The sequence below is a fragment of the Adiantum capillus-veneris genome, chromosome 5 (genome assembly GCF_014529385.1).
Source record: "Adiantum capillus-veneris isolate H3 chromosome 5, ASM1452938v2, whole genome shotgun sequence".
NCBI classification, from domain to species: domain Eukaryota; kingdom Viridiplantae; phylum Streptophyta; class Polypodiopsida; order Polypodiales; family Pteridaceae; genus Adiantum; species Adiantum capillus-veneris.
Genome location: NC_140935.1, coordinates 73,432,460 through 73,451,149, shown reverse-complemented (window position 1 = coordinate 73,451,149; position 18,690 = coordinate 73,432,460). Strand labels below are relative to the sequence as shown.

Genomic DNA, 18,690 nt, shown 5'->3' with positions numbered 1-18,690 from the left:
TTGACCTTCGGGCATACCAAGCAACTGTGCACATACTCGTCCACATCCTTCTTGAGCCTCGGCCAAAAAAAAAAAAGTATCTCTCTACCTCTTTCAAGGTGGTAGCAATGCATCGGCGACCCGTAAAAGGCGGACAATGGCATTCGGTTAGAGCCTTTTCCCTTCAACGGCTGTGTAACGCACAACATGGTTTTATTCATCAAGTAGCCATCCCGAATGGAATAATCCGCTGCTATCTCCCCTTTCTGTATTCAACTGAATACATGTGCAAAATCTGTTCTGTGGTGTGTACTGACCGACCATATCCTTGAAGCTCCTATGATGTATCGCGGAAATAGCCAGAACCAATGGCTTCCGAGACAAAGCATCTGCCACCACATTCTTCTGTCCCTGAACATGGACAATCTGAAAGTGAAACTGTCAAAAGATGTTCGCCCACATCATCTGCTTTTCCGACAGTTGCTTCTATGACAAGAAGTAGCGTAAACTCTGATGGTCTGTAAAGACAGTAAAATCCGCTCCGATTAGGTAGTGCCGCCACTGAATAAGAGCATGGATAATTGCCAAAAGCTCTTTCTCATAAATCTGTGCTGTCTTTTGGCCTTGAGAACAATCAGCTCTCGTAAGCAATGACATGGCCTTCTTGCATTAAGACCGCACCGAGACTACGACCACAGCATCACAATATACTTCAAATGACTTCTGCAAGTCCGGGAAAGTCAAAACTGGTCCCGTAGTCAATTTCTCTTTCAATATCTGAAAGGCAGTCACCTCTGTGGGTCCCCACGAGAAAGGGACTCCTTTCTGTGTCAAGATATGCAAAGGGGAAGCAACCTTTGCAAACTTTCGAATGAACCGCCTGTAGTACGAACACAGTCCCAAGAAGCTTCTAACTTCATGGACATTCTTCAAATTGGGCCAAGCATGGATAGTCTCTATCTTGGCCGGATCCATTTGCACTCCTGCTGCTGACACAATGTGTCCCAAAAAGTGTATCTCTGGTAGGAAAACTTCACTTTTCTTTGCATTAATCTCTAACTTGAGATCTCGTGATGCCTGAAAGACCTGAAGCAGAGGATCTCTATGTTTTGCCTCATTCTTGGAGAAAACAATGATATCGTCAAAGAAAGTGCCAGCAAATAGCTTGTACTCTCGAAAAAACCTGTCCATCATCCAGTTAAATGTCGCAGGAGCATTGGTTAAGCCAAAAGGCATCACCAAAAACTCAAATAACCCAAAAGTCGTCTGAAATGCTGTCTTGTAGACGTCTCCCGGCGCAATTCTGACTTGATGATATCCACTCTTCAAATCAATCCTGCTAAAGCACAAGGGTCCCTGTAATCTGTCGAGTATATCATCGATCCTAGGAATCGAAAATCTATTCTTGATGGTGATTTTGTTGAGAGCTCTATAATCGATGCACATTCTCCAAGATCCGTCTTTCTTCAAAGCCAACAACACTGGAGAGCAATACGGTGAAGTACTAGGTTGGACAAGACCCTTTTCCAAGAGGTCTTTCACTTGGTTTATAATCTCTTCATTTTGTGCTCGGCTCACACGGTAAGGTGGCCGGTTCGGTGATGTGCTTCCAGGTATCAGATCAATGGTATGATCTTCAGGACGAGCAAGTGGTAACTCGCCTGGCAGGCCCTTTGAGAAGCAATCAGGATTTGGCGTTCTTTATCAAGCTCATACATATTTGTCTTATCTTCATCACTCAACTCTTTCATAAAGATCGAGTAAACAAACAAACTGGATTTCATTAATTTTGAAATGGCCGAAGCCGATACAATAGGGACAGACTCGCCCTTCAGTTTAATGTCAAGTACAATGGTTGTGCCCTTCTCTGTAGTCAATGTCGCTTTCCTCGCCCGATAGTCGACCACGGCGTTGTTCTTGTGGTACCAGGGAACTCCCAAGAGAACATCACAACCTTCCAAAGGCATTATGTAAAAGTCCTCATGCCCCAAATACCCTTGACAATGCAACCGAAGTTTGCCAATGACAGGTGTAATGGCTACGTCCCTGCCGGGTGCCGCTAGAACTGCCTCCGCAAGTGGTCCCATTCGATCGGGAGTGATGTCGAGCTGTGCCGCCAATTCCGGTGAAATGAAGTTGGCCTTAGCTCCTCCATCAAAGAAGATCAGGGCCTCTTGGTCTTTCACTTTGCCCCAAGCTCGGCAAAGTTCTGTACTCTCGTTCATCGTGCTAGGATCGGTACCCACGCAATCTAGAACCAATCCTGTTTTCATCTTGGCTTTTCTTCCACGTCCCTCAGCTGCTCTCGAACTCTCAGGCCTTTCGTCGTCTTGTTCTTTCTGTGCCTTTTTAGGGCACTTCGCAGAGATATGTCCAAGTTCCCCGCATCCAAAGCACTTCCCCTCCCTGATGAAGCAAGCTCTCTCCTGAGGAGTAAGCTTGGGTCGTGTATCTTTCTTTTCTGAGTTGCTCTTTCTCTTTCTACTTTCATTTGTAGAAGTTTGTTCAGCTCTTTGTGTCATGACCTCATCAGTGGGGTAGGTCAGACTGCCAGAGTGAATGGCAAGACCCCGTTTCGCATGACTCATCAACTCCTGAATAGAAGCTGACTTCTGTTCCAAGTAGTGATCTCGGATCTTTGTAGGTAGACCCGAGGTAAACCGCTCAATCTGTTCTTTGAACGAGATCTTCTTGAATAAAGAGGCGGGTAGAAAAGAGCTCCAAAATCTCTCGCAATAAGCGTCCATTGTATCTGTCTTGGTCATCTGAAGATGGTTCCAAGTAGCTCGTATATCGCGTTCATACTCTTGAGTTAGCCAAGAAGAAATAAAAGCTTCTTAAATGTCAGCCATTTAACTGGCGCAGTCTTGTTTAAAAGAAGCGTGGACCACCAAGTTCGAGCATTCCCCTTAAAGTAAGAGGCAGCTCTCCGAATCTTAGAGTGCTCTGAGTAGCGTCCTCCCGCGAAAGCGATGTCAAACTGAGGTACAAAAGATAAAGCCTTCGAAGCTTCTCCATATCCCGAAAACGTGTCAAATTTAATTGACTGTCCACCTTCCTTAAACTCTCGGACCTTCTTGCTTTTATCTTCCAAAAAGTCATATTGGTTGGCTTTATAAAAAATTCTTCTTCTTTGCATAAAAGTTATTGTCGTCAGAGTCTGAACTGTCTGTAGACGAGTCCTCTGTAGAAACTGTCACTCACTGGGCGAGATTTAGACTTCTTTGCCTTTTTCTTGCACTTTCTGAAGCGTTGTTTCTTGCTTCGCTTTTTGCCTTTGCGGTCTTCTTTGCTCGAGTTAGGTGAGCTAGAAGAACTGTCAGAAGAAGAAGAAGAAGAAGAAGAACTGGGTACTTCTTCAAATCGAACACGCTTCTTCTGTTTCTTTGCCTTTTCAAATGTCGACTGACGACCCAAATAACCCGGGAAGTCAGTGCCTTTCTTCTGCTTTTTGCTGTGCTTTTTAGCTTTATTTTACGCATCAAAAAGCTGAGCAATCTGCGTATCAACCACCTCTTCTAATTCCTTCTGAATATTTCTTGTGAGCAAAAGGTTTCTTGAGAGTGGGTTTTGGGGGTGGTGTTGTGGTTTTCTGGCGCGCATGCACTTCCTGAAAAGAAGTCTCGCTCATATATTTTGCAAATTTTGGGTCCTTCGCAAAATTGAGCATCATCTTTGTTGCATCGCCGATCAATTGACGACGCTCCATCTCTTGACGCTCCGCCTGAGTAGGCCGAGGCGGCGGGCCATACTCGTTGCCGGAATCTTCGTTGTGATCCCTTGCCGCATCTCCGGATGCAGAGGGAGTTGACTGATCCTTGTGTGAAGCCATAGGTGCCGCGGAATTTTTTTTTTGGGACCGGATTTCCCGTAGAAGAGAAATGGGCCGTGCTCTGATTCCACTGTAACAGACTTGGACACTCCAAGTCAAGCATCTACCGCGACAACACCAAATAACCACTTCAAAACAATTCACAGTTCACAATTTATTCACACTGGCCCGGCGGAGTTCCGTGCCTAGAGATATTGGCCCCAAAGACTGGCGCCCCTTTCGGTATTTCTTTTTGTATTAATCTGAGTTCAAAGTAAACGAGTGCGGGCAGGCGCTCACACTCAGACTCAGGAGTCTGTGCCAGATGTTCCGAGTTGTGAGTGGCCTACCCACTTATTTAAAGAGTACAAGGGTTGCCAAAAGCAGAGCCCCAAAAGCTGAAAATCAAAAGCTTCAAGTAAAAGCTTTGAAAATAAAGCAAAAGTTCTTCCTCTCTCTTTCTTTTAATAAATAAAGCAAAGAGGCTTTCTCTTTCTCTCTCTTGCTAAAATAAAGCAAAGAGCGTTCTCTCTTTCTTTCTCAGCAATTTGCGTAGAAAAAGCAATGCCAAAAAGCTGCCCAGCTTTCCGTAAATCACGTTGATGTCCAACAAATCAAGGTTAGGGTTAGGACAGAATTAGGATTTCTGATTTTAGGGTTAGGGTTTTAGCAGATTTAGTGTTTCTGGGAGCCACGTCATCACTTTGTGACAGTTTTGGTCTCACATTGTAGAGGCTCTGCCTCATGCAGAGCAACGGTGTATTGGGGGTGACTTCAACATGTTGGAGGACCCCTCTGATAGGATTGGAGGTAGCCATACTACTGTGCATGCAGTTGAGTTGGTAGCTTGGGAGAGGCTATGTATGACTTTGCGGGTTTCAGATGTGTGGCAGCACTCTGGCTTTGTGAGACCCCCAGATAGCCTGGCCTTCTCTCGTTCGGACCGCAGAGTGGGAGGAATGAATCGATCTCGGATAGATCGCTTCTACACTAGTGACCACTTTTGTGACTTGGGTGGGACAGTTTGTATTCTGGCCGGGACATCTTTTTCGTACCATGCACTAGTGATCCTCATAGTGACAGATAGATAGAGGAGGGGGAGCACGATGTTGCGTATCCCTGAGAGGGTCTTGCTGGACTCTGAGCTCAGAGAGAGAGAGAGTGGTGGCTCTTTGGACAGAGGGCTTGGACACGCAAGACTCTCCTGCTGACAGAGTGGCCTCTGGACTTGCTCAACTTAGTCGGCTCTTTCTTCAGGAGTCTACGGCCCGCCTGGCTGCGGCGAGAGAGGAGCAGCAGCATCTTCGACGGGGCGTTGCTTCCTTGTAGAGGATACAGAAGCAGCACGCAGACAGTCCTTGGTTGGAGGAGCAGTTGCAGCAGGCTCGCCAGGAGCCTGCTGCTAGCATGGAGGAGAGGCGTCATGAGTTTGCTTTCCATTGACATGCATCTCAATGGACCCAAGTGGGTGATAGAGTGACATGGGCGTTTTTTGAGACAGTGGGACCCCGACATTCAGCTAGTTGAGGAGGCTCGATGGGTCAGTTGCTTCAGAGCCAGAGGACATGTGTGCAGTTGCTATTGACTTTTACCGTGGCCTGTTGTCAGCAGAGCCTCAGTTAGAGTGTCAGGATGCTTGCAGAGAGCAGGTTTGCGTAGAGATGCCTTATCTTGTGACTGAGGAGATGCTCCAGAGGCTTGAGCTGCCACTTCAGCTCGAGGAGCTCCACACGGCCCTCAGAGCACTTCCCCGTGATAGTTGTCCTGGTGAGGGGTTTGACTCCCAATTCTTTCTTAGAGTATTAGGACTTGCTTGGCTCAGATCTCTGCAACGCTTTTCGGTACATCCTTCACAAAGAAGAGATGTCTAAAGGTATGAGTGAGGGCTTGATCTACCTCATTCCCAAGGAGGGTGGCTCCTTGGATGAGATTAAGTAGTGGCGGCCCATCACCATCCTCAACTCAGCCTACAAAATTTTTGCCAAGACTCTGAGTTTGAGAATTCAGCCACTTCTAGAGAGCATTATTGTCACGTGACACATCCAAGCCTATGTGTCCGTGGCATAGTTACCCGGAACGGGAACAGGGAACGAGAACGGGAGGGTTCGGAACGGGACGGGAACGAGGAGGAGGGGGGATCGGAACGGGAACAGGGCCGGAACGGTCAACTAAAGTAAGGCTTGAATTACCTCCATTCAACTTAGTCCCAAATAAACTCCTAAACAACCCCAAAAATCCCCCCCAAATCTGTTCTTTAACCTGCCCTCAAACTGCATCAAATATGCTCCCCATACAGTCCCAAATCTGCCCCCAAAAGCCCACTTTTTTGCCCCCAAATGTCTACTTTTGCCACTCTCGCCATCAAGAGTGGAGCCCTTGGAGGAGAGTTTGACAACTTTCCGATGTCGTATTCTCTTCTCTCTCTATCTCTCATTCTCGATACCCTTCATTCACAGTGTCATTCACTTTGTTTGTGTCCATTGCACTCTCTCACGGAAGGCTCTCCCTTCCGTAAGTAAAAGGAACCCTTGAGCACAGTTCGGAGCACTCATCTTGAGCAAAGTTCAACATTCATTCTGCTGCACCTTACGTTGGTATTAGAGCTTTGACAATGTTCTGTATCACTCAAGGAAAGAACAACATAATTTTTTGTGCTTGTTGCACGTAACCCAAGTTCACTTGGGCGTGTCGATTTCTAATTGTGTTTTTGAAGAGTGACAGCAATCCCAGGAAAGAAGGGCTTGTCCAACCTCCCCTTGTGCCTCTTTTCACTCATTGCGAGCGGACCGTGCACTTAGCAGCCGGCCAATCGACGTGAGCAACCTTGGTGTGAGCGCAAGGTCGCCAAGGGGTGCGCCCGCGGAAAAGAGCAGAACTCGATACTTCTCTAACACAGATTGCAAGCTAAAGAAGAACCTCAAGAACCTCAAGACCCGCAAGAACCTCAAGAACTCAAGAACCCAAGAACCAAGACCCCTAAGAACCCAAGTTCCTTGTGAACTTAAGAACCCAAGACCACAAGACCCCAAGACTTCAGTGGATGGTCATCACTCGAAGCGGAATGGATACTTCGCTTGGAAATGATGAGCATGAGAGAGGCGAAGAAGAATTTTCCCCACCAAGAGGTTTTTCCGACCCTTTCTCTTTCCCATCTACGCAAAGGATTGCACTAACTCCTATGGAGGCTTTCGACATGATGATGATGGACATGAAGTTAGAACGCGAAGCAAGAAGAGCAGAAAGAATGGCAGAATTTGATCGTGAATGCGCAGAAAGAAAAGCAGAAATGGATCGCAAGAACAAAGCAAGAAAAGCCATGAACGACCGATACATGAAAGAGAACTCTTTTCTCAAGTGCAGGCACAGATGCAAGAGATTCGGGAAAAGGAGACTCTCTCAGTCTCTTCTTCTCCAAAGCATGACACACAGGATTTGCATGATGATAAGCATGAAGAATTGCATGACATGACAAGCATGATGATTTGGATGACAATGACAAGCATGATGATTTACGTGATCAAGATCTGATTTCTCACAAGCATGATGATTTGCATGAAGATGATGTGATTGTTCACAAGGATGATGTGTTAGTTGGTAGTTTTTCTATTGAAGCTAACCTCATTGCAGATTCGATCAATCACGAAGAACTGATCTTGGCTCTCGAGTTGATGTCCACAGAACCCCCACAGGAAGATTCGATCAAACACGAAGAACTGATCTTGGCTCTCGAGCCTAGGTCCAAAGAACCCCCACAGGAAGTACTATGTGTTCGCATGATTAGTCAGCACGCATTGTTCGAGTGTTTCATTCGTGATCATTTCCTGTATTTTAATCAGCGTCTTTATGGGATCCCTTTTCCTAGGCATGACATATTGCACGTTGAGCACGTTTCACTCAAGAATGAGCACGGATGTATGCGGATTGTTCATGAAAAGCTGAAAAGTATGCATTCAAGGAAGTCACATTCTATGTCTCTTCCTTGGCACGACACAGTCGTAGAAAGAGCACAAGCAAGTATGAGCACCAAGCATGGGCATTTCCATTGTGTTTTGCCACAGTTGATTGATTTAGATCAGCACGACAAGATTCGATCTCATTGTTTGCGTCTGTGTGGTGAACGGTTTGGCACTCCGTCTCTTTGTTCATCTATATTGCATGCACAGTCTTTGAGGAAGACAAGATTTTTTCCAATCACTTTACATGGGATAGGTATGTTCATGTTTTTGTGTTGGAAGTGGTTTTAGGAATTTTCAGCCATGGAGATTCTTGAAGAAGAAAGAAGCATGACTCTAGAAGAAGTTGAAGCATCGAAGGAGCCATAAAAGACTTTGTGTCGCTTTTGGCGCGGCCCAAAGAAGCAAGCGTTGCAGACCTTTATGAAGTTCAAGTACCGCATGACCCACGTATCGGAGTGGGCCGACGAAGAGTCCTTTCCAGGATTCCGGATGTTGTTGGTGATCTCCCTCGACGCCATACGGTTCGGTACCAGTACCTCACTTTGAAAAGGAGCCCTATGTGTCCGTGGATAAGCTACAGCATGACCAGGGTTCAGTTCAATCTAGTTAGTCTAGAAAAGGAAGTGATCTCGCACTTTTGTGAGTTTGTTCGCAGACCGTGCATGTCCAGACACTTAGATTAGATGCATATCCTCCGGTTGCACACAACATGATCATCAGATTACAGTCAGAACCCATCAGATTCCATCAGGAGCATTTTTACAGTGCATAGGCCTATTTTCCCTATTTTTGACATTTTCACTTATTATTTTTAAGTGACTTTTGTTGGAAAGTAGGTATGGCAAATTTACTAAGTTTGTATAAGTAGAAACCTAGCGCTAGCACTTTCTGGTAGAAGAGGGAGCAGGAGCAGTCGCTCAACATGCAACTTCTCAGCAGAACCCCCAGATGCCCTAGCGTTTTTGCATCCCAGCAGAAGGCTAGCGTTTTTGGGCCAGATCAGCCAACGTTTTTGTTTTGACAACAACCTGGCGACAACAAGAAGCAGTAGACTTTCTAGTGTTAGCAGATTTCCATTGCAAGGACAAAGATCAACCCTAGCATTTTTGCATCTGCAAGGCACTTCAGCGTTTTTGCAGATCTTCGCAATGGAATCTCCACAAGCATCAGCATTTTCAGTTTTCAGCATTTAGTACCCGCAGTAGAAACCCCGAACCTCGGAGATCTCACCTTTCCGTAGCAAATTCTCGCCGCACGGTCAGATCGAGCAAAGTTCGCAGTGTCAGCCCGGAAAACGCAGATTTCAGCATCTGCGTTTTCAGCGCGTCGTAGTCGCATCGTCGCCATCGACATAGAGTCAGAATTCAGCAGATAAAGATTTGCATCATCTCGTCGTCGTGTTCATTGTCATCGACATCGTCGGCAAGTCCAAGCATTGTAGAGATTTGTGCAATCAATAGTAGATCACTCTCGCCATCAAGAGTGGGGGCCCTTGAAGGAGGGTTTGACAACTTCTCGGTGTCGTATTCTCTTCTCTCACTATCTCTCATTCTCAGTACCTTCATTCACAATGTCATTCACTTTGTTTGTGTCCATTGCACTCTCTCACGGAAGGCTCTCCCTTCCGTAAGTAAAAGGAACCCTTGAGCACAATTCGGAGCACTCATTTTGAGCAAAGTTCAACATTCACTTCCGCTGCACCTAACAATTATACATGGGACCCAGAGATGTTTTGTCAAGGAGCGCAGTATCCTTGACAAGATCTTTACTTTTTGGGAGGCATCTACCCTTGTGCGCCTCGGTGGTGAGGTTCTGGTGATACTTCTTCTCGATTTTGGGAAGGCCTACAATAGGTTGACTGGGACTTTTTGGAGGTCACTCTACGCAGGATGGGCTTCTTGGATGCCTAGATCAGAGGTGTGTGAGCTATTTACAGACGTGCACACAGTCAGGTGCTGTTGGCAGGAGGTAGAGGAGAGCGTTTCATGCTCACGTTTGGTCAAATAGGGCTGTCCTATTGCCTCGTTCCTCTTTCTTTTCAATGCTGAGGCGATGAGCAAATTTTTGGTTTCACAGCAGGTTGGTTTACGTGGCTTAGCGCTCCTTATTCGGGGCGATGAGCTACTAGATGTTGAGTTTGCAGACGACTCAGCTTGTACTTGGAGGGCCAGGAGGCCAACCTACGTAGGTGTGAGCAAGCTCTTGAGACTTTTTGTTGTGCATCAGGCGCACTGAGAACTGGAGGAAGAAAGTGGCTTTCTTGGTTGACAGTGCTACTATGCCTGATTGGCTGCCAGGTGAGGGTTTCAGATGGATTCCCCAGGGTACTGCAGTTCGACACTTGGGTTGTGAGATTGGCTTGGACTTGTCTCCTAAGCAGCAAATTGCCCCCCTCCTCTTGTCCATCACGAGGAAGCTGTCACATTGGAGCTCGACACGGCTTTCTTTGGCAAGCAGAGTTGTAGTGGCCAACCAGGTGTTGTTGGCTACTATGTGGTACATTACATCTTGTTGGATCTTTTCGAGTTCCTGCATCGACCAGGTAGAGAGGCTGATCAAGAATTTCCTGTGGTCAAGGCGCGACACTCAAATAGCTCGGGCCAAAGTGGCCTGGCATCACTCTACCTTGTTCTCAGGGATCATAGACCCAACGTTGCAGAGCAAAGACCTTCCAGAGGACTGCTTCCAGGGGATTGCTTCCAGGGGAGGAGTCCTAGAAAGAGTTTTGCTGCAGCGGCTTAGAGCTAGAGTGTCTCAGGCTAGAGGCCCCTTGGAGACCTTCGATCAGATGGATTTTCACAGAGATGCGCAGACCGTTTTGCTATGAGTGCTTCGCTCCTGGGAGCAGCTGCGGAGAGGCTTGGAGCAGCACCAGCCTACTTGCACGTAGGAGCGCTTGAGACAGCCCCTTGTTTGGAACCCCATGGTCAACACTCAAAGAGGCCACCTGATTGGTAGTAGGCCTCATGTTTCTTGGGGTCCCATGGCAGAGTTTCACAAACTAGTGACGTGTCAAAGCCTTGAAGAATGGAGCCAACTTATAGATGCCGACTGAGGGGCCTAAACCCTAAGAAGAACAAGTAACAGAAGAAGAAGTATTACCAACTTATGGGGACCCCATCCAATGGGGCCCCAAGTGACATAAAGGATTAAAATAAAGCAGGACCCGCAGTTGATGATGTGGCAGTTTTCGAAAACCACACTGACAGTGATGACATGGCAGGCTGTGCGGATTTCCGCGTTTTGCGCTGACTGTTGACATGGCAGCTGTACCGATTTCCGTAAATTACACTGGCAGCTTTTTGGCATTGCTTTTGGACCAGAAGCTTTTGAGTTTGAAGGCTTTTCATGTAAATTGCTTTTTATAGGCCAAGGGCCTTAAAATATGTGCTAAGGGCTCATTCTCTGGCATGCTTCCAGGAGAAGGTGCAGAGTCTGGAGTACCGGCTTGTACTGTGTTGATGCAATATAAAGAAACACCGAAAGGGGCGCCAAGGTTTGGGGCCAATACTCTCTGGGGTGGAATTCTGCCACTCTCTCTCTCTCTCTCTCTCTCTCTCTCAATTTAGTTGTTATTGAAGTGCTAAAAGTTTGTTCAGTCTGGTCTTTTCTATTGGCTCATGGTGCCCGTCTTGTGACATTGGTATCAGAGCATCATGCGTCTGCTTTTCTGAAAGCATACCGGTCTCACCAAAGAGCAGACAGAGCAGGATCTCACTTCCAAAGTTCATTGGAATTTTTAGCTTTGTGCTCCGACCCCGCACTTATTAGCCACTCCCACCCTTACTTCATCGCGCATCGGGCACGGTCCCGTCTTCACCGCTCATGTCTTACAGGGCATAAGCCATAAAGATCACTTGCAAGAGAAGGATTCAAGATTTGTTTCGAGTCACTGTTTTTCTCAAAAGCAGCGCCATGCAGATGTTGATATCTATAGCTACCAAGCAACACACTCCAAGGACTTGCAGGGCATAAGCCATAAAGATCACTTGCAAGAGAAGGATTCAAGATTTGTTTCGAGTCACTGTTTTTCTCAAAAGCAGCGCCATGCAGATGTTGATATCTATAGCTACCAAGCAGCACACTCCAAGGACTTGGCAAGCTTTCAAGAAAATTTTTGCCCAAAGTTGTATGGTTTCTGACATCTTCCTTCGGAGTGTAACTTCTGGCAGAGTGGGGTATCTTGAAATGCTTGCCATGGAAACCCTAGCAGATTATAACTTGAAAATTCTCGACATCTCTCAGTAGATGTCTCTTCACGAGCAGATGACCTTGGAGGTCCAGTGCGATTGCTATCTTGGAACTACCATCGCCGCGCTGTTTGTCCAAGAGCTGATGGACCATGCTGCTCGGCTACGACCTTATGGAATGAACCTAACCCTAATTTTTTTGGTACAGGTTTCAAGATGGAAATTCAGTCGACTTTTCGAGCTCGACTGATTTCGGGATTGCTTTTTAAGTTTGAAATCTGTTTGAGAACTTGTTTGGTGATCCTGTTTGGAATTTGTTTGAAATGGATGGTATCTGTTTTGAACCTGTCTTCGTGCCGATATAAATTGTTTGACTCTGGTTTTAATACTAGTTTCAATGATTGGTGATTTTACTTTGGGTGGAGTAGTGAGAAATTATGTTTGAGAATGCTTGTTCATACTCATGGCCCGGACCCTTGTGGTTATTTGCGGGGGGAGTATTGAATGATTGAAAAGTGTTGTTTTTACTCATGGCTTGGACCCTTTGGTTATTTACGGGGAGAGTATTATTGTTGTGACTCTTGACCTGGACCTGGATGGTTATGCGAGAGAGTATTAAGAAGTCTGAGTGGTGGCTACTCTCAGCACCTCCAAATGACACAGGCTGCGGTATGGGGGGGTGTTTGGTTGTAAAAGGCCTCTATATCTCATGGCCCGGACCTTTTTAGGTTATTTGCGGGAGGAGCGATGAGGGAGTAGTTGAACAGCCATGGTCGGGACTTGGATGGTTATTTGTGGGGGGAGTGTTCATCGGCGGCTTTATGTTTCTATGTCTTGTAACATGCATATGTGAGCATTTGTGTTGCATTGTGATGTGCCAACCACTTAATATTTCTAATTGGATGAGATTGCTTGGGTGTGTAATTTTAGTGCATCAAGACACTCGTGGAAGATCAGTGTGGTTTGGGTGTGATGGCTAATTTTACTACGCCGGAATATCAAGAGTTCCGATCTGGACGAGAGGGGAAGCCAACTCCTTGATCAAAAGAGCCGAAAGGAGAAGCTAACTCTTTAACAAAAAGAGCAAACTGATTGTCCCTCGGAAATTTTTGAGCTAACTTGAGTTGTTTTGCAGATGCTGTAATCATGGACGATTACTCTCTTTCAAGAAGGGGAAATGTCACAAACTACCAACGTGTCAAAGCCCTGAAGAATGGAACCAACTTACAGATGCCAGTCGAGGGGCAAGTAACAGAAGAAGAAGTCCTACCAACTTATAGGGACCCCGTGCGATGGGCCCCCAAGTGACATAAAGGATTAAAATAAAGCAGGTGCTGCAGCTGATGATGTGGTAGTTTCGGAAATCACGCTGACAGTGATAACGTGGTAGGCTGTACGGATTTCCGCGTTTTGTGTTGATTGCTTACGTGGTAGCTGTACGGATTTTCGTAAATTATACTGACAACTTTTTGGCATTGCTTTTGGACCATAAGCTTTTGAGTTTGAAGGCTTTTCATGTAAACTGCATTTCATAGGCCAAGGGCCTTTAAATATGTGCTAAGGGCTCATTCTTTGGCATGCTTCTTGGAGAAGGTGCAGAGTCTGGAGTACCGACTTGTACGGTGTTGATGCAATATAAAGAAATACCGAAAGGGGCGCTAGGTTTGGGGCCAATACTCTCTGGGGTGGAATTCCAACACTTTATGTCGCGTGTCGTCTCTCTCTCTCTCTCTCTCTCTCTCTCTCTCTCTCTCTCTCTCTCTCTCTCTCAAGGTTGCATCCGTACGTACGTATTGATCCGTACAGTACGGTACATCCGTACGGTACGGTTCCGTACGTACGGATAGAAAGTGTACGCGGATTTTTTTTTTCCCCCTTTCACAATTTTTGTTTTTTGTTTTTCTAGGGGCATCTTGCCATTGGGCAATGGACTAAAGTTTATTGTATCATATAGTGTATTCTCATTTTTCTGTCTTTTTGATGGTAGAGTTAAGTACGGATAACATTTGAAGCAGATAAATCTTTTTGTGGATAACATTTGAAGCAAAAAGACGGATAACATTTTTCTGTCTTTCTCTAAGAGTTAAGTACGGATAACATTTGAAGCAGTATCTAATGGACATTGAAGCTGTATCTAATGGATGTTTGAAGTAGTATCTATGTCTAGACTCTATGTAGTTCCTAGTATGTATAGGCTGAAAAAGGCTAAAGTCACTATTCTTTTTGTTGTTACAAATGTTACGTACTAGTCACGTACCTTAAAGGTCGAAGTACGTACCTTACGTACTGATTACGTACCGTACACTGCGTACCTTTCCACCTTGCTCTCTCTCTCTCTCTCTCTCTCTCTCTCTCTCTCTCTCTCTCTCTCTCTCTCTCTCTCTCAATTCAGTTGTTATTGAAGTGCTAAAAGTCTGTTCAGTCCATTCTTTTCTATTGGCACGTGGTGCCCGTCTTGTGACAGTGGTATCAGAGCATCAGGCGTGTGCTTTTTTGAAAGCATACCGATCCACCACCAAAGAGCAGATAGAGCAAGATCGCACTTCCATAGTTCATTGGAAATTTTAGCTTGGTGCTTCGACCCTGCACTTATTAGCCACTTACTTCATCGGGCATCGGGGCGGTCCCGTCTTCACCGCTCATGTCTTACAGGGCATAAGCCATAAAGATCACTTGCAAGAGAAGGATCCAATATTTGTTTCGAGTCACTGTTTTTCTCAAAAGCAATGCCATGCAGATGTTGATGTCTATAGCTACCAAGCGGCATACTCCAAGGACTTGGCAAGCTTTCAAGAAAATTTTTGCCCGAAGTTATATGGTTTCTGACATCTTCCTTCGGAGTGCAACTTCTGGCAGAGTGGGGTATCTTGAAATGCTTGCCATGGAAACCCTAGCAGATTATAACATGAAATTTCTCGACATCTCTCAGTAGATGTCTCTTCACGAGCAGATGACCTTGGAGGTCCAGTCGCCGCGCTGTTTGTCCAAGAGGTGATGGACCATGCTGTGGTCATCATCACCTTATGGAATGAACCTAACCCTAATTTTTTGGGGTGTAGGTTTCAACATAAGGATCCGAAGCCAAACCTGCTGTGCCATAGGGCAGTCCCAAAGACAGTGACGTAGGATGTCTAAAGGATGGTCACATGCTGCACATGCTGCCGAGAGACTACTGTGTACAAGCCAACTCCCACTGCTGTAGCTCTATGTTCAACCAGCCACTGGAACAACATGACTCGCTGCGGCTGTCTGGCGTCCCACAACCTTGCCCAAAAAGCGGACAAGAACTCAGCTATGAGACCCTCCTCCGGCCAATGAGGTGCTGCAGCAGGACGAGTCACTCTCCGTGTTGCTAGTATGTGGCGTCCCAGTCGAACAGTGTACTGAAAGAAGGGGACACCTTGATGGTCGGCTGAGGAGGAAGGGTCCCTCCAAAACCACTCTCCAAGATCCCACTCAATTCCAAGCCCACTTTAAATCATTCAATACTCCCCCCGCAAATAACCACAAGGGTCCGGGCCATGAGTATGAACAAGCATTCTCAAACATCATTTCTCTCTACTCCACCCGGAGTAAAATCACCACTCATTCAAAGGAGTATTAAAACCAGTGTCAAACAATTCAAATGGCATTAAGACAGGTTCAAAGCAGATATCATCCATTTCAAACAAATTCCAAACAGGATCACCAAACAAGCTCTCAAAGAGATTTCAAACTTAAGAAGCAATCTCGACATCAATCGAGCACAAACTACATGGCAGTACACTTGGGGGGCAGCTGCTTGGTCCACTCTCACGGGCTCGGCATTACAGTTTGAGCTATCCTCTGCCAGCAGGATGATAGTGATACAGGGGGGTTGTCCCACACTCCAGCCTGCTACAGAGCTTACCTCACACGAGTGGTGCAGTGAGAGAGAGGTGTGTTCACTGTTGGGAGCTCGTCTGTGGCCTAACACTTTGGTTCAGCTGGCGGGCCGGTTGCTTCTGCATCTTCGAAGCTCGCCTTGTGCCACCAGCACTACTGTCCACCTGTGTGGCTTTTCCCTCCTCCCATCTCCTGATTTAGCCTCATTGTACATATGCTGTTTTTTCATTGGGAGAGTCTCCCCTTATGATTGTTGTAGCCCTCTCTAGTAGAGCAGTTTCATTAACTCATAGAAGGATCTTTTTCTCGGAAAAAAAAAAAACTGTGCCTGGAATAGGCTCACAAAATTGCCAGAACTAAACCTTTTAGACTCTGTAGCCTGCCTCTTCCAAAGTTTCCTTGCTTGTATCTGCGACAGATTCATTGACTCAGTGAGACATTGTAAGGAGCAGGGTACCACGACATAAGAGGGCAAGCAGAGAGGTAGATGGCAGGTTTATTTCAACCTTCTACAGGCTGGCCTCCCACAGGGGATACGAATTGCGATATACGCTGGCCAACAAAGTTATATGGTTATGTTGATTGAGATGCCTGAAGATAAAAGGGATACCAATTCGCAGGCGCTGCATCAGCGGCAGATTCAGGTGCAAGAGATCCCACCTGGCCTAATTGATTTTTCACTATGTAGGTGTTTGACACTGTACTGCAGAACCCATGCAGCAGTATCAAACAACTGTTGCTTGCTGTATGTAAGGACTTGATTTGTAGTTGTGAGTTTGCGACGTCCGTTGTAACTTGCGGCAAATGAAGCGCTGGAATTTTCACTGAGAAACTTGGCAAGGGTGACCTAAAGGCCGCCAGGTCGTACCCTTCTTACTCTACATGATATTGATTGGACAAGAAAGAATGATTTCTTAAAGCCTCAGAGTCTGCTATACATGATCAACTTGATGGTATACTCTTAAATTGCTGCTGGAAAGTTTTATCAGCTTGTGGCGATGTACTTATCCGCATTGGTGTGGTTTTTCTGAGGCAGCCTTGTACATTTCCTCATTTGGCTTTCAGGTTACTGTTGTTCATTATTTGGCTTTGAATTGATTTCAAGAGATTGCTGGAATCTGCTTATGCTTTCTGCTACAGGAAAGAGCAAATAAGAGCGGGTTAGCATTCAATGGAAATGGGGCTGGAGAACGACGAGATGCGTGCCACAAATGATGGTAATGCCTAAGGAGTCCGTTGGTAAATTGTGAGGACAGTTCATATTTCTTTCTAGTGATTAAGCGAGTTAGCGATATTAAATCTCTAGCTAAGCTTCTTTTCATGTGAAGCCTACTGGCTCCCAATTTGTCGACGATCACGAGCCCTGATAAGGGGTGTGTTTAGAGACTGCTTGCCTGAAGTACAACATTAACTGCTTGTTTTTGGAAAGATGTATACCCGTGTTAAAAAATCTTCATGCTCTATTTCGTTCTGCGAGCCTGGATTTTTGGTGTTAATCACTGGTGAGTCTACATACGATTAGCTTGTTGGTTTTGATGCTATATGACCGCAAGGATCTGTCTTGTTTTCTTTGGGATATTAGACGATGTAGGCCAAGCATGTGCAAGCCAATGTGTTGCCTTTCAAAGGCTTCAAACTTGAGATAAATGTAACCATATGTTCATTCATACATACAGACAAACATATACATTCTCACATACATACATCCATCATTCCATAAAAGCTCACATATAGGTTTGTGGTTTCAAACTGCACGGTGGAGGAGGTGTAGTTTTCACATGATGGGTAGTTGCGTGATATCCCTTGAGTTAGCCAAATGCTCTTCCGAAGGATCCTAGGACACTCCTTGTCTAGCAAGTACCACATTGGTGATTTCTTCAAACTCACTTGTACTGATTGAGGGAGTCCATGTGAGGTCGGTATGGCAGGGTGTCGTGCTCATTACCAATAGGGCTAGCGGCTTGTCTCTTGTGTTTCTTTCTGTTGATTCTAGGAGGTTTAGCATCCCTTTTTGAAGGAACTCGGGACTAATGGTGCTTTTTACTTTGTGCGAATCTCTCTTCCAATGACTAAACATATCGAAGAGGCTGGAACGTGGCAAAATGAGCTCTTAGAAGTGGAGTCCTAGATCCAGTTGGAGCCTAGCTTCATTAAACCTATCTCTTGAGCTCTGCCTAAAGCAAGGAAAGTTGCTAGATTAATGAAGAGGCCTTGATCACAATTCGACAGTAGAGATATGTTTGTGCTCAAGGGAGAAGGACAAGTGCTTATATCTGTAGTCTGCTAGGTTCTACATTGCCACGAATGATGAGACTCCACTTTGGGTGGAGCTTTGCGTGCAAGGGCTTAACTTGCAATCAGCTCATGGATTGGCACTAACAAATAACCAAGCCCACGGACTTGAAGTTAACCTGATGAAGTGTACCTTTCTGGTGCTATGCTGTAGATATGATAAACAGTGTGTTCAAGAGTGTAATGACTGGTATATATTTGTATGTCTATGCCAAGTATCTTCCTATGATATGTCTCTGTATTGTTGTTCTGCCAAAGTGTGAGTATGTTGCAGAGCAAGTACACGAGCTACTGAGTGATTGAGAGGAAGGACTTGAAATGAAGTAACTTAATGGAAAGCTCAATGTAATGATCGGAACAATGAAGGCATGCTCCCATTGGCAAGTTTCCAAGCAAGGATGACACGGACACTAAGCACAACATTGAAGAGATTGTACCCAATAGTGGAAGAAAGGCTTTGTTGATCCTATGTTAAGGAAGAAGGAGAAACTCATTGCTGATGCCAAGCTTTATGTCATTACAAAATGGATGCACGCCAAAGACATACCTGATAAAATATCAACAGCTGTCCACATTCAACAACAATTGGGAAGTGGGC

General features: G+C 45.7%; 1 protein-coding gene across 10 annotated transcripts in view; it reads left to right on the top strand.

The window, feature by feature from the left end:
- LOC147457523 (uncharacterized) overlaps positions 1 to 18,410 on the top strand; it is a 57,034-nt gene extending 38,624 nt beyond the window's left edge. For 6 of the 10 annotated variants that reach the window (XM_086512382.1, XM_086512380.1, XM_086512381.1 and 3 more), the window contains one exon: positions 16,941 to 17,271. In XM_086512382.1, coding sequence (XP_086368508.1) covers positions 16,941 to 17,015 — 75 coding nt within the window. In that variant the 3' untranslated portion in view covers positions 17,016 to 17,271. Of the gene's footprint in view, positions 1 to 13,071; positions 13,096 to 16,218; positions 16,243 to 16,865; positions 16,914 to 16,940; positions 17,272 to 18,350 lie in introns of those variants that run through there. The other 4 variants (XM_086512385.1, XM_086512387.1, XM_086512389.1 and 1 more) reach the window with 4 other exon arrangements.
- Positions 18,411 to 18,690: the final 280 nt, after the last annotated feature.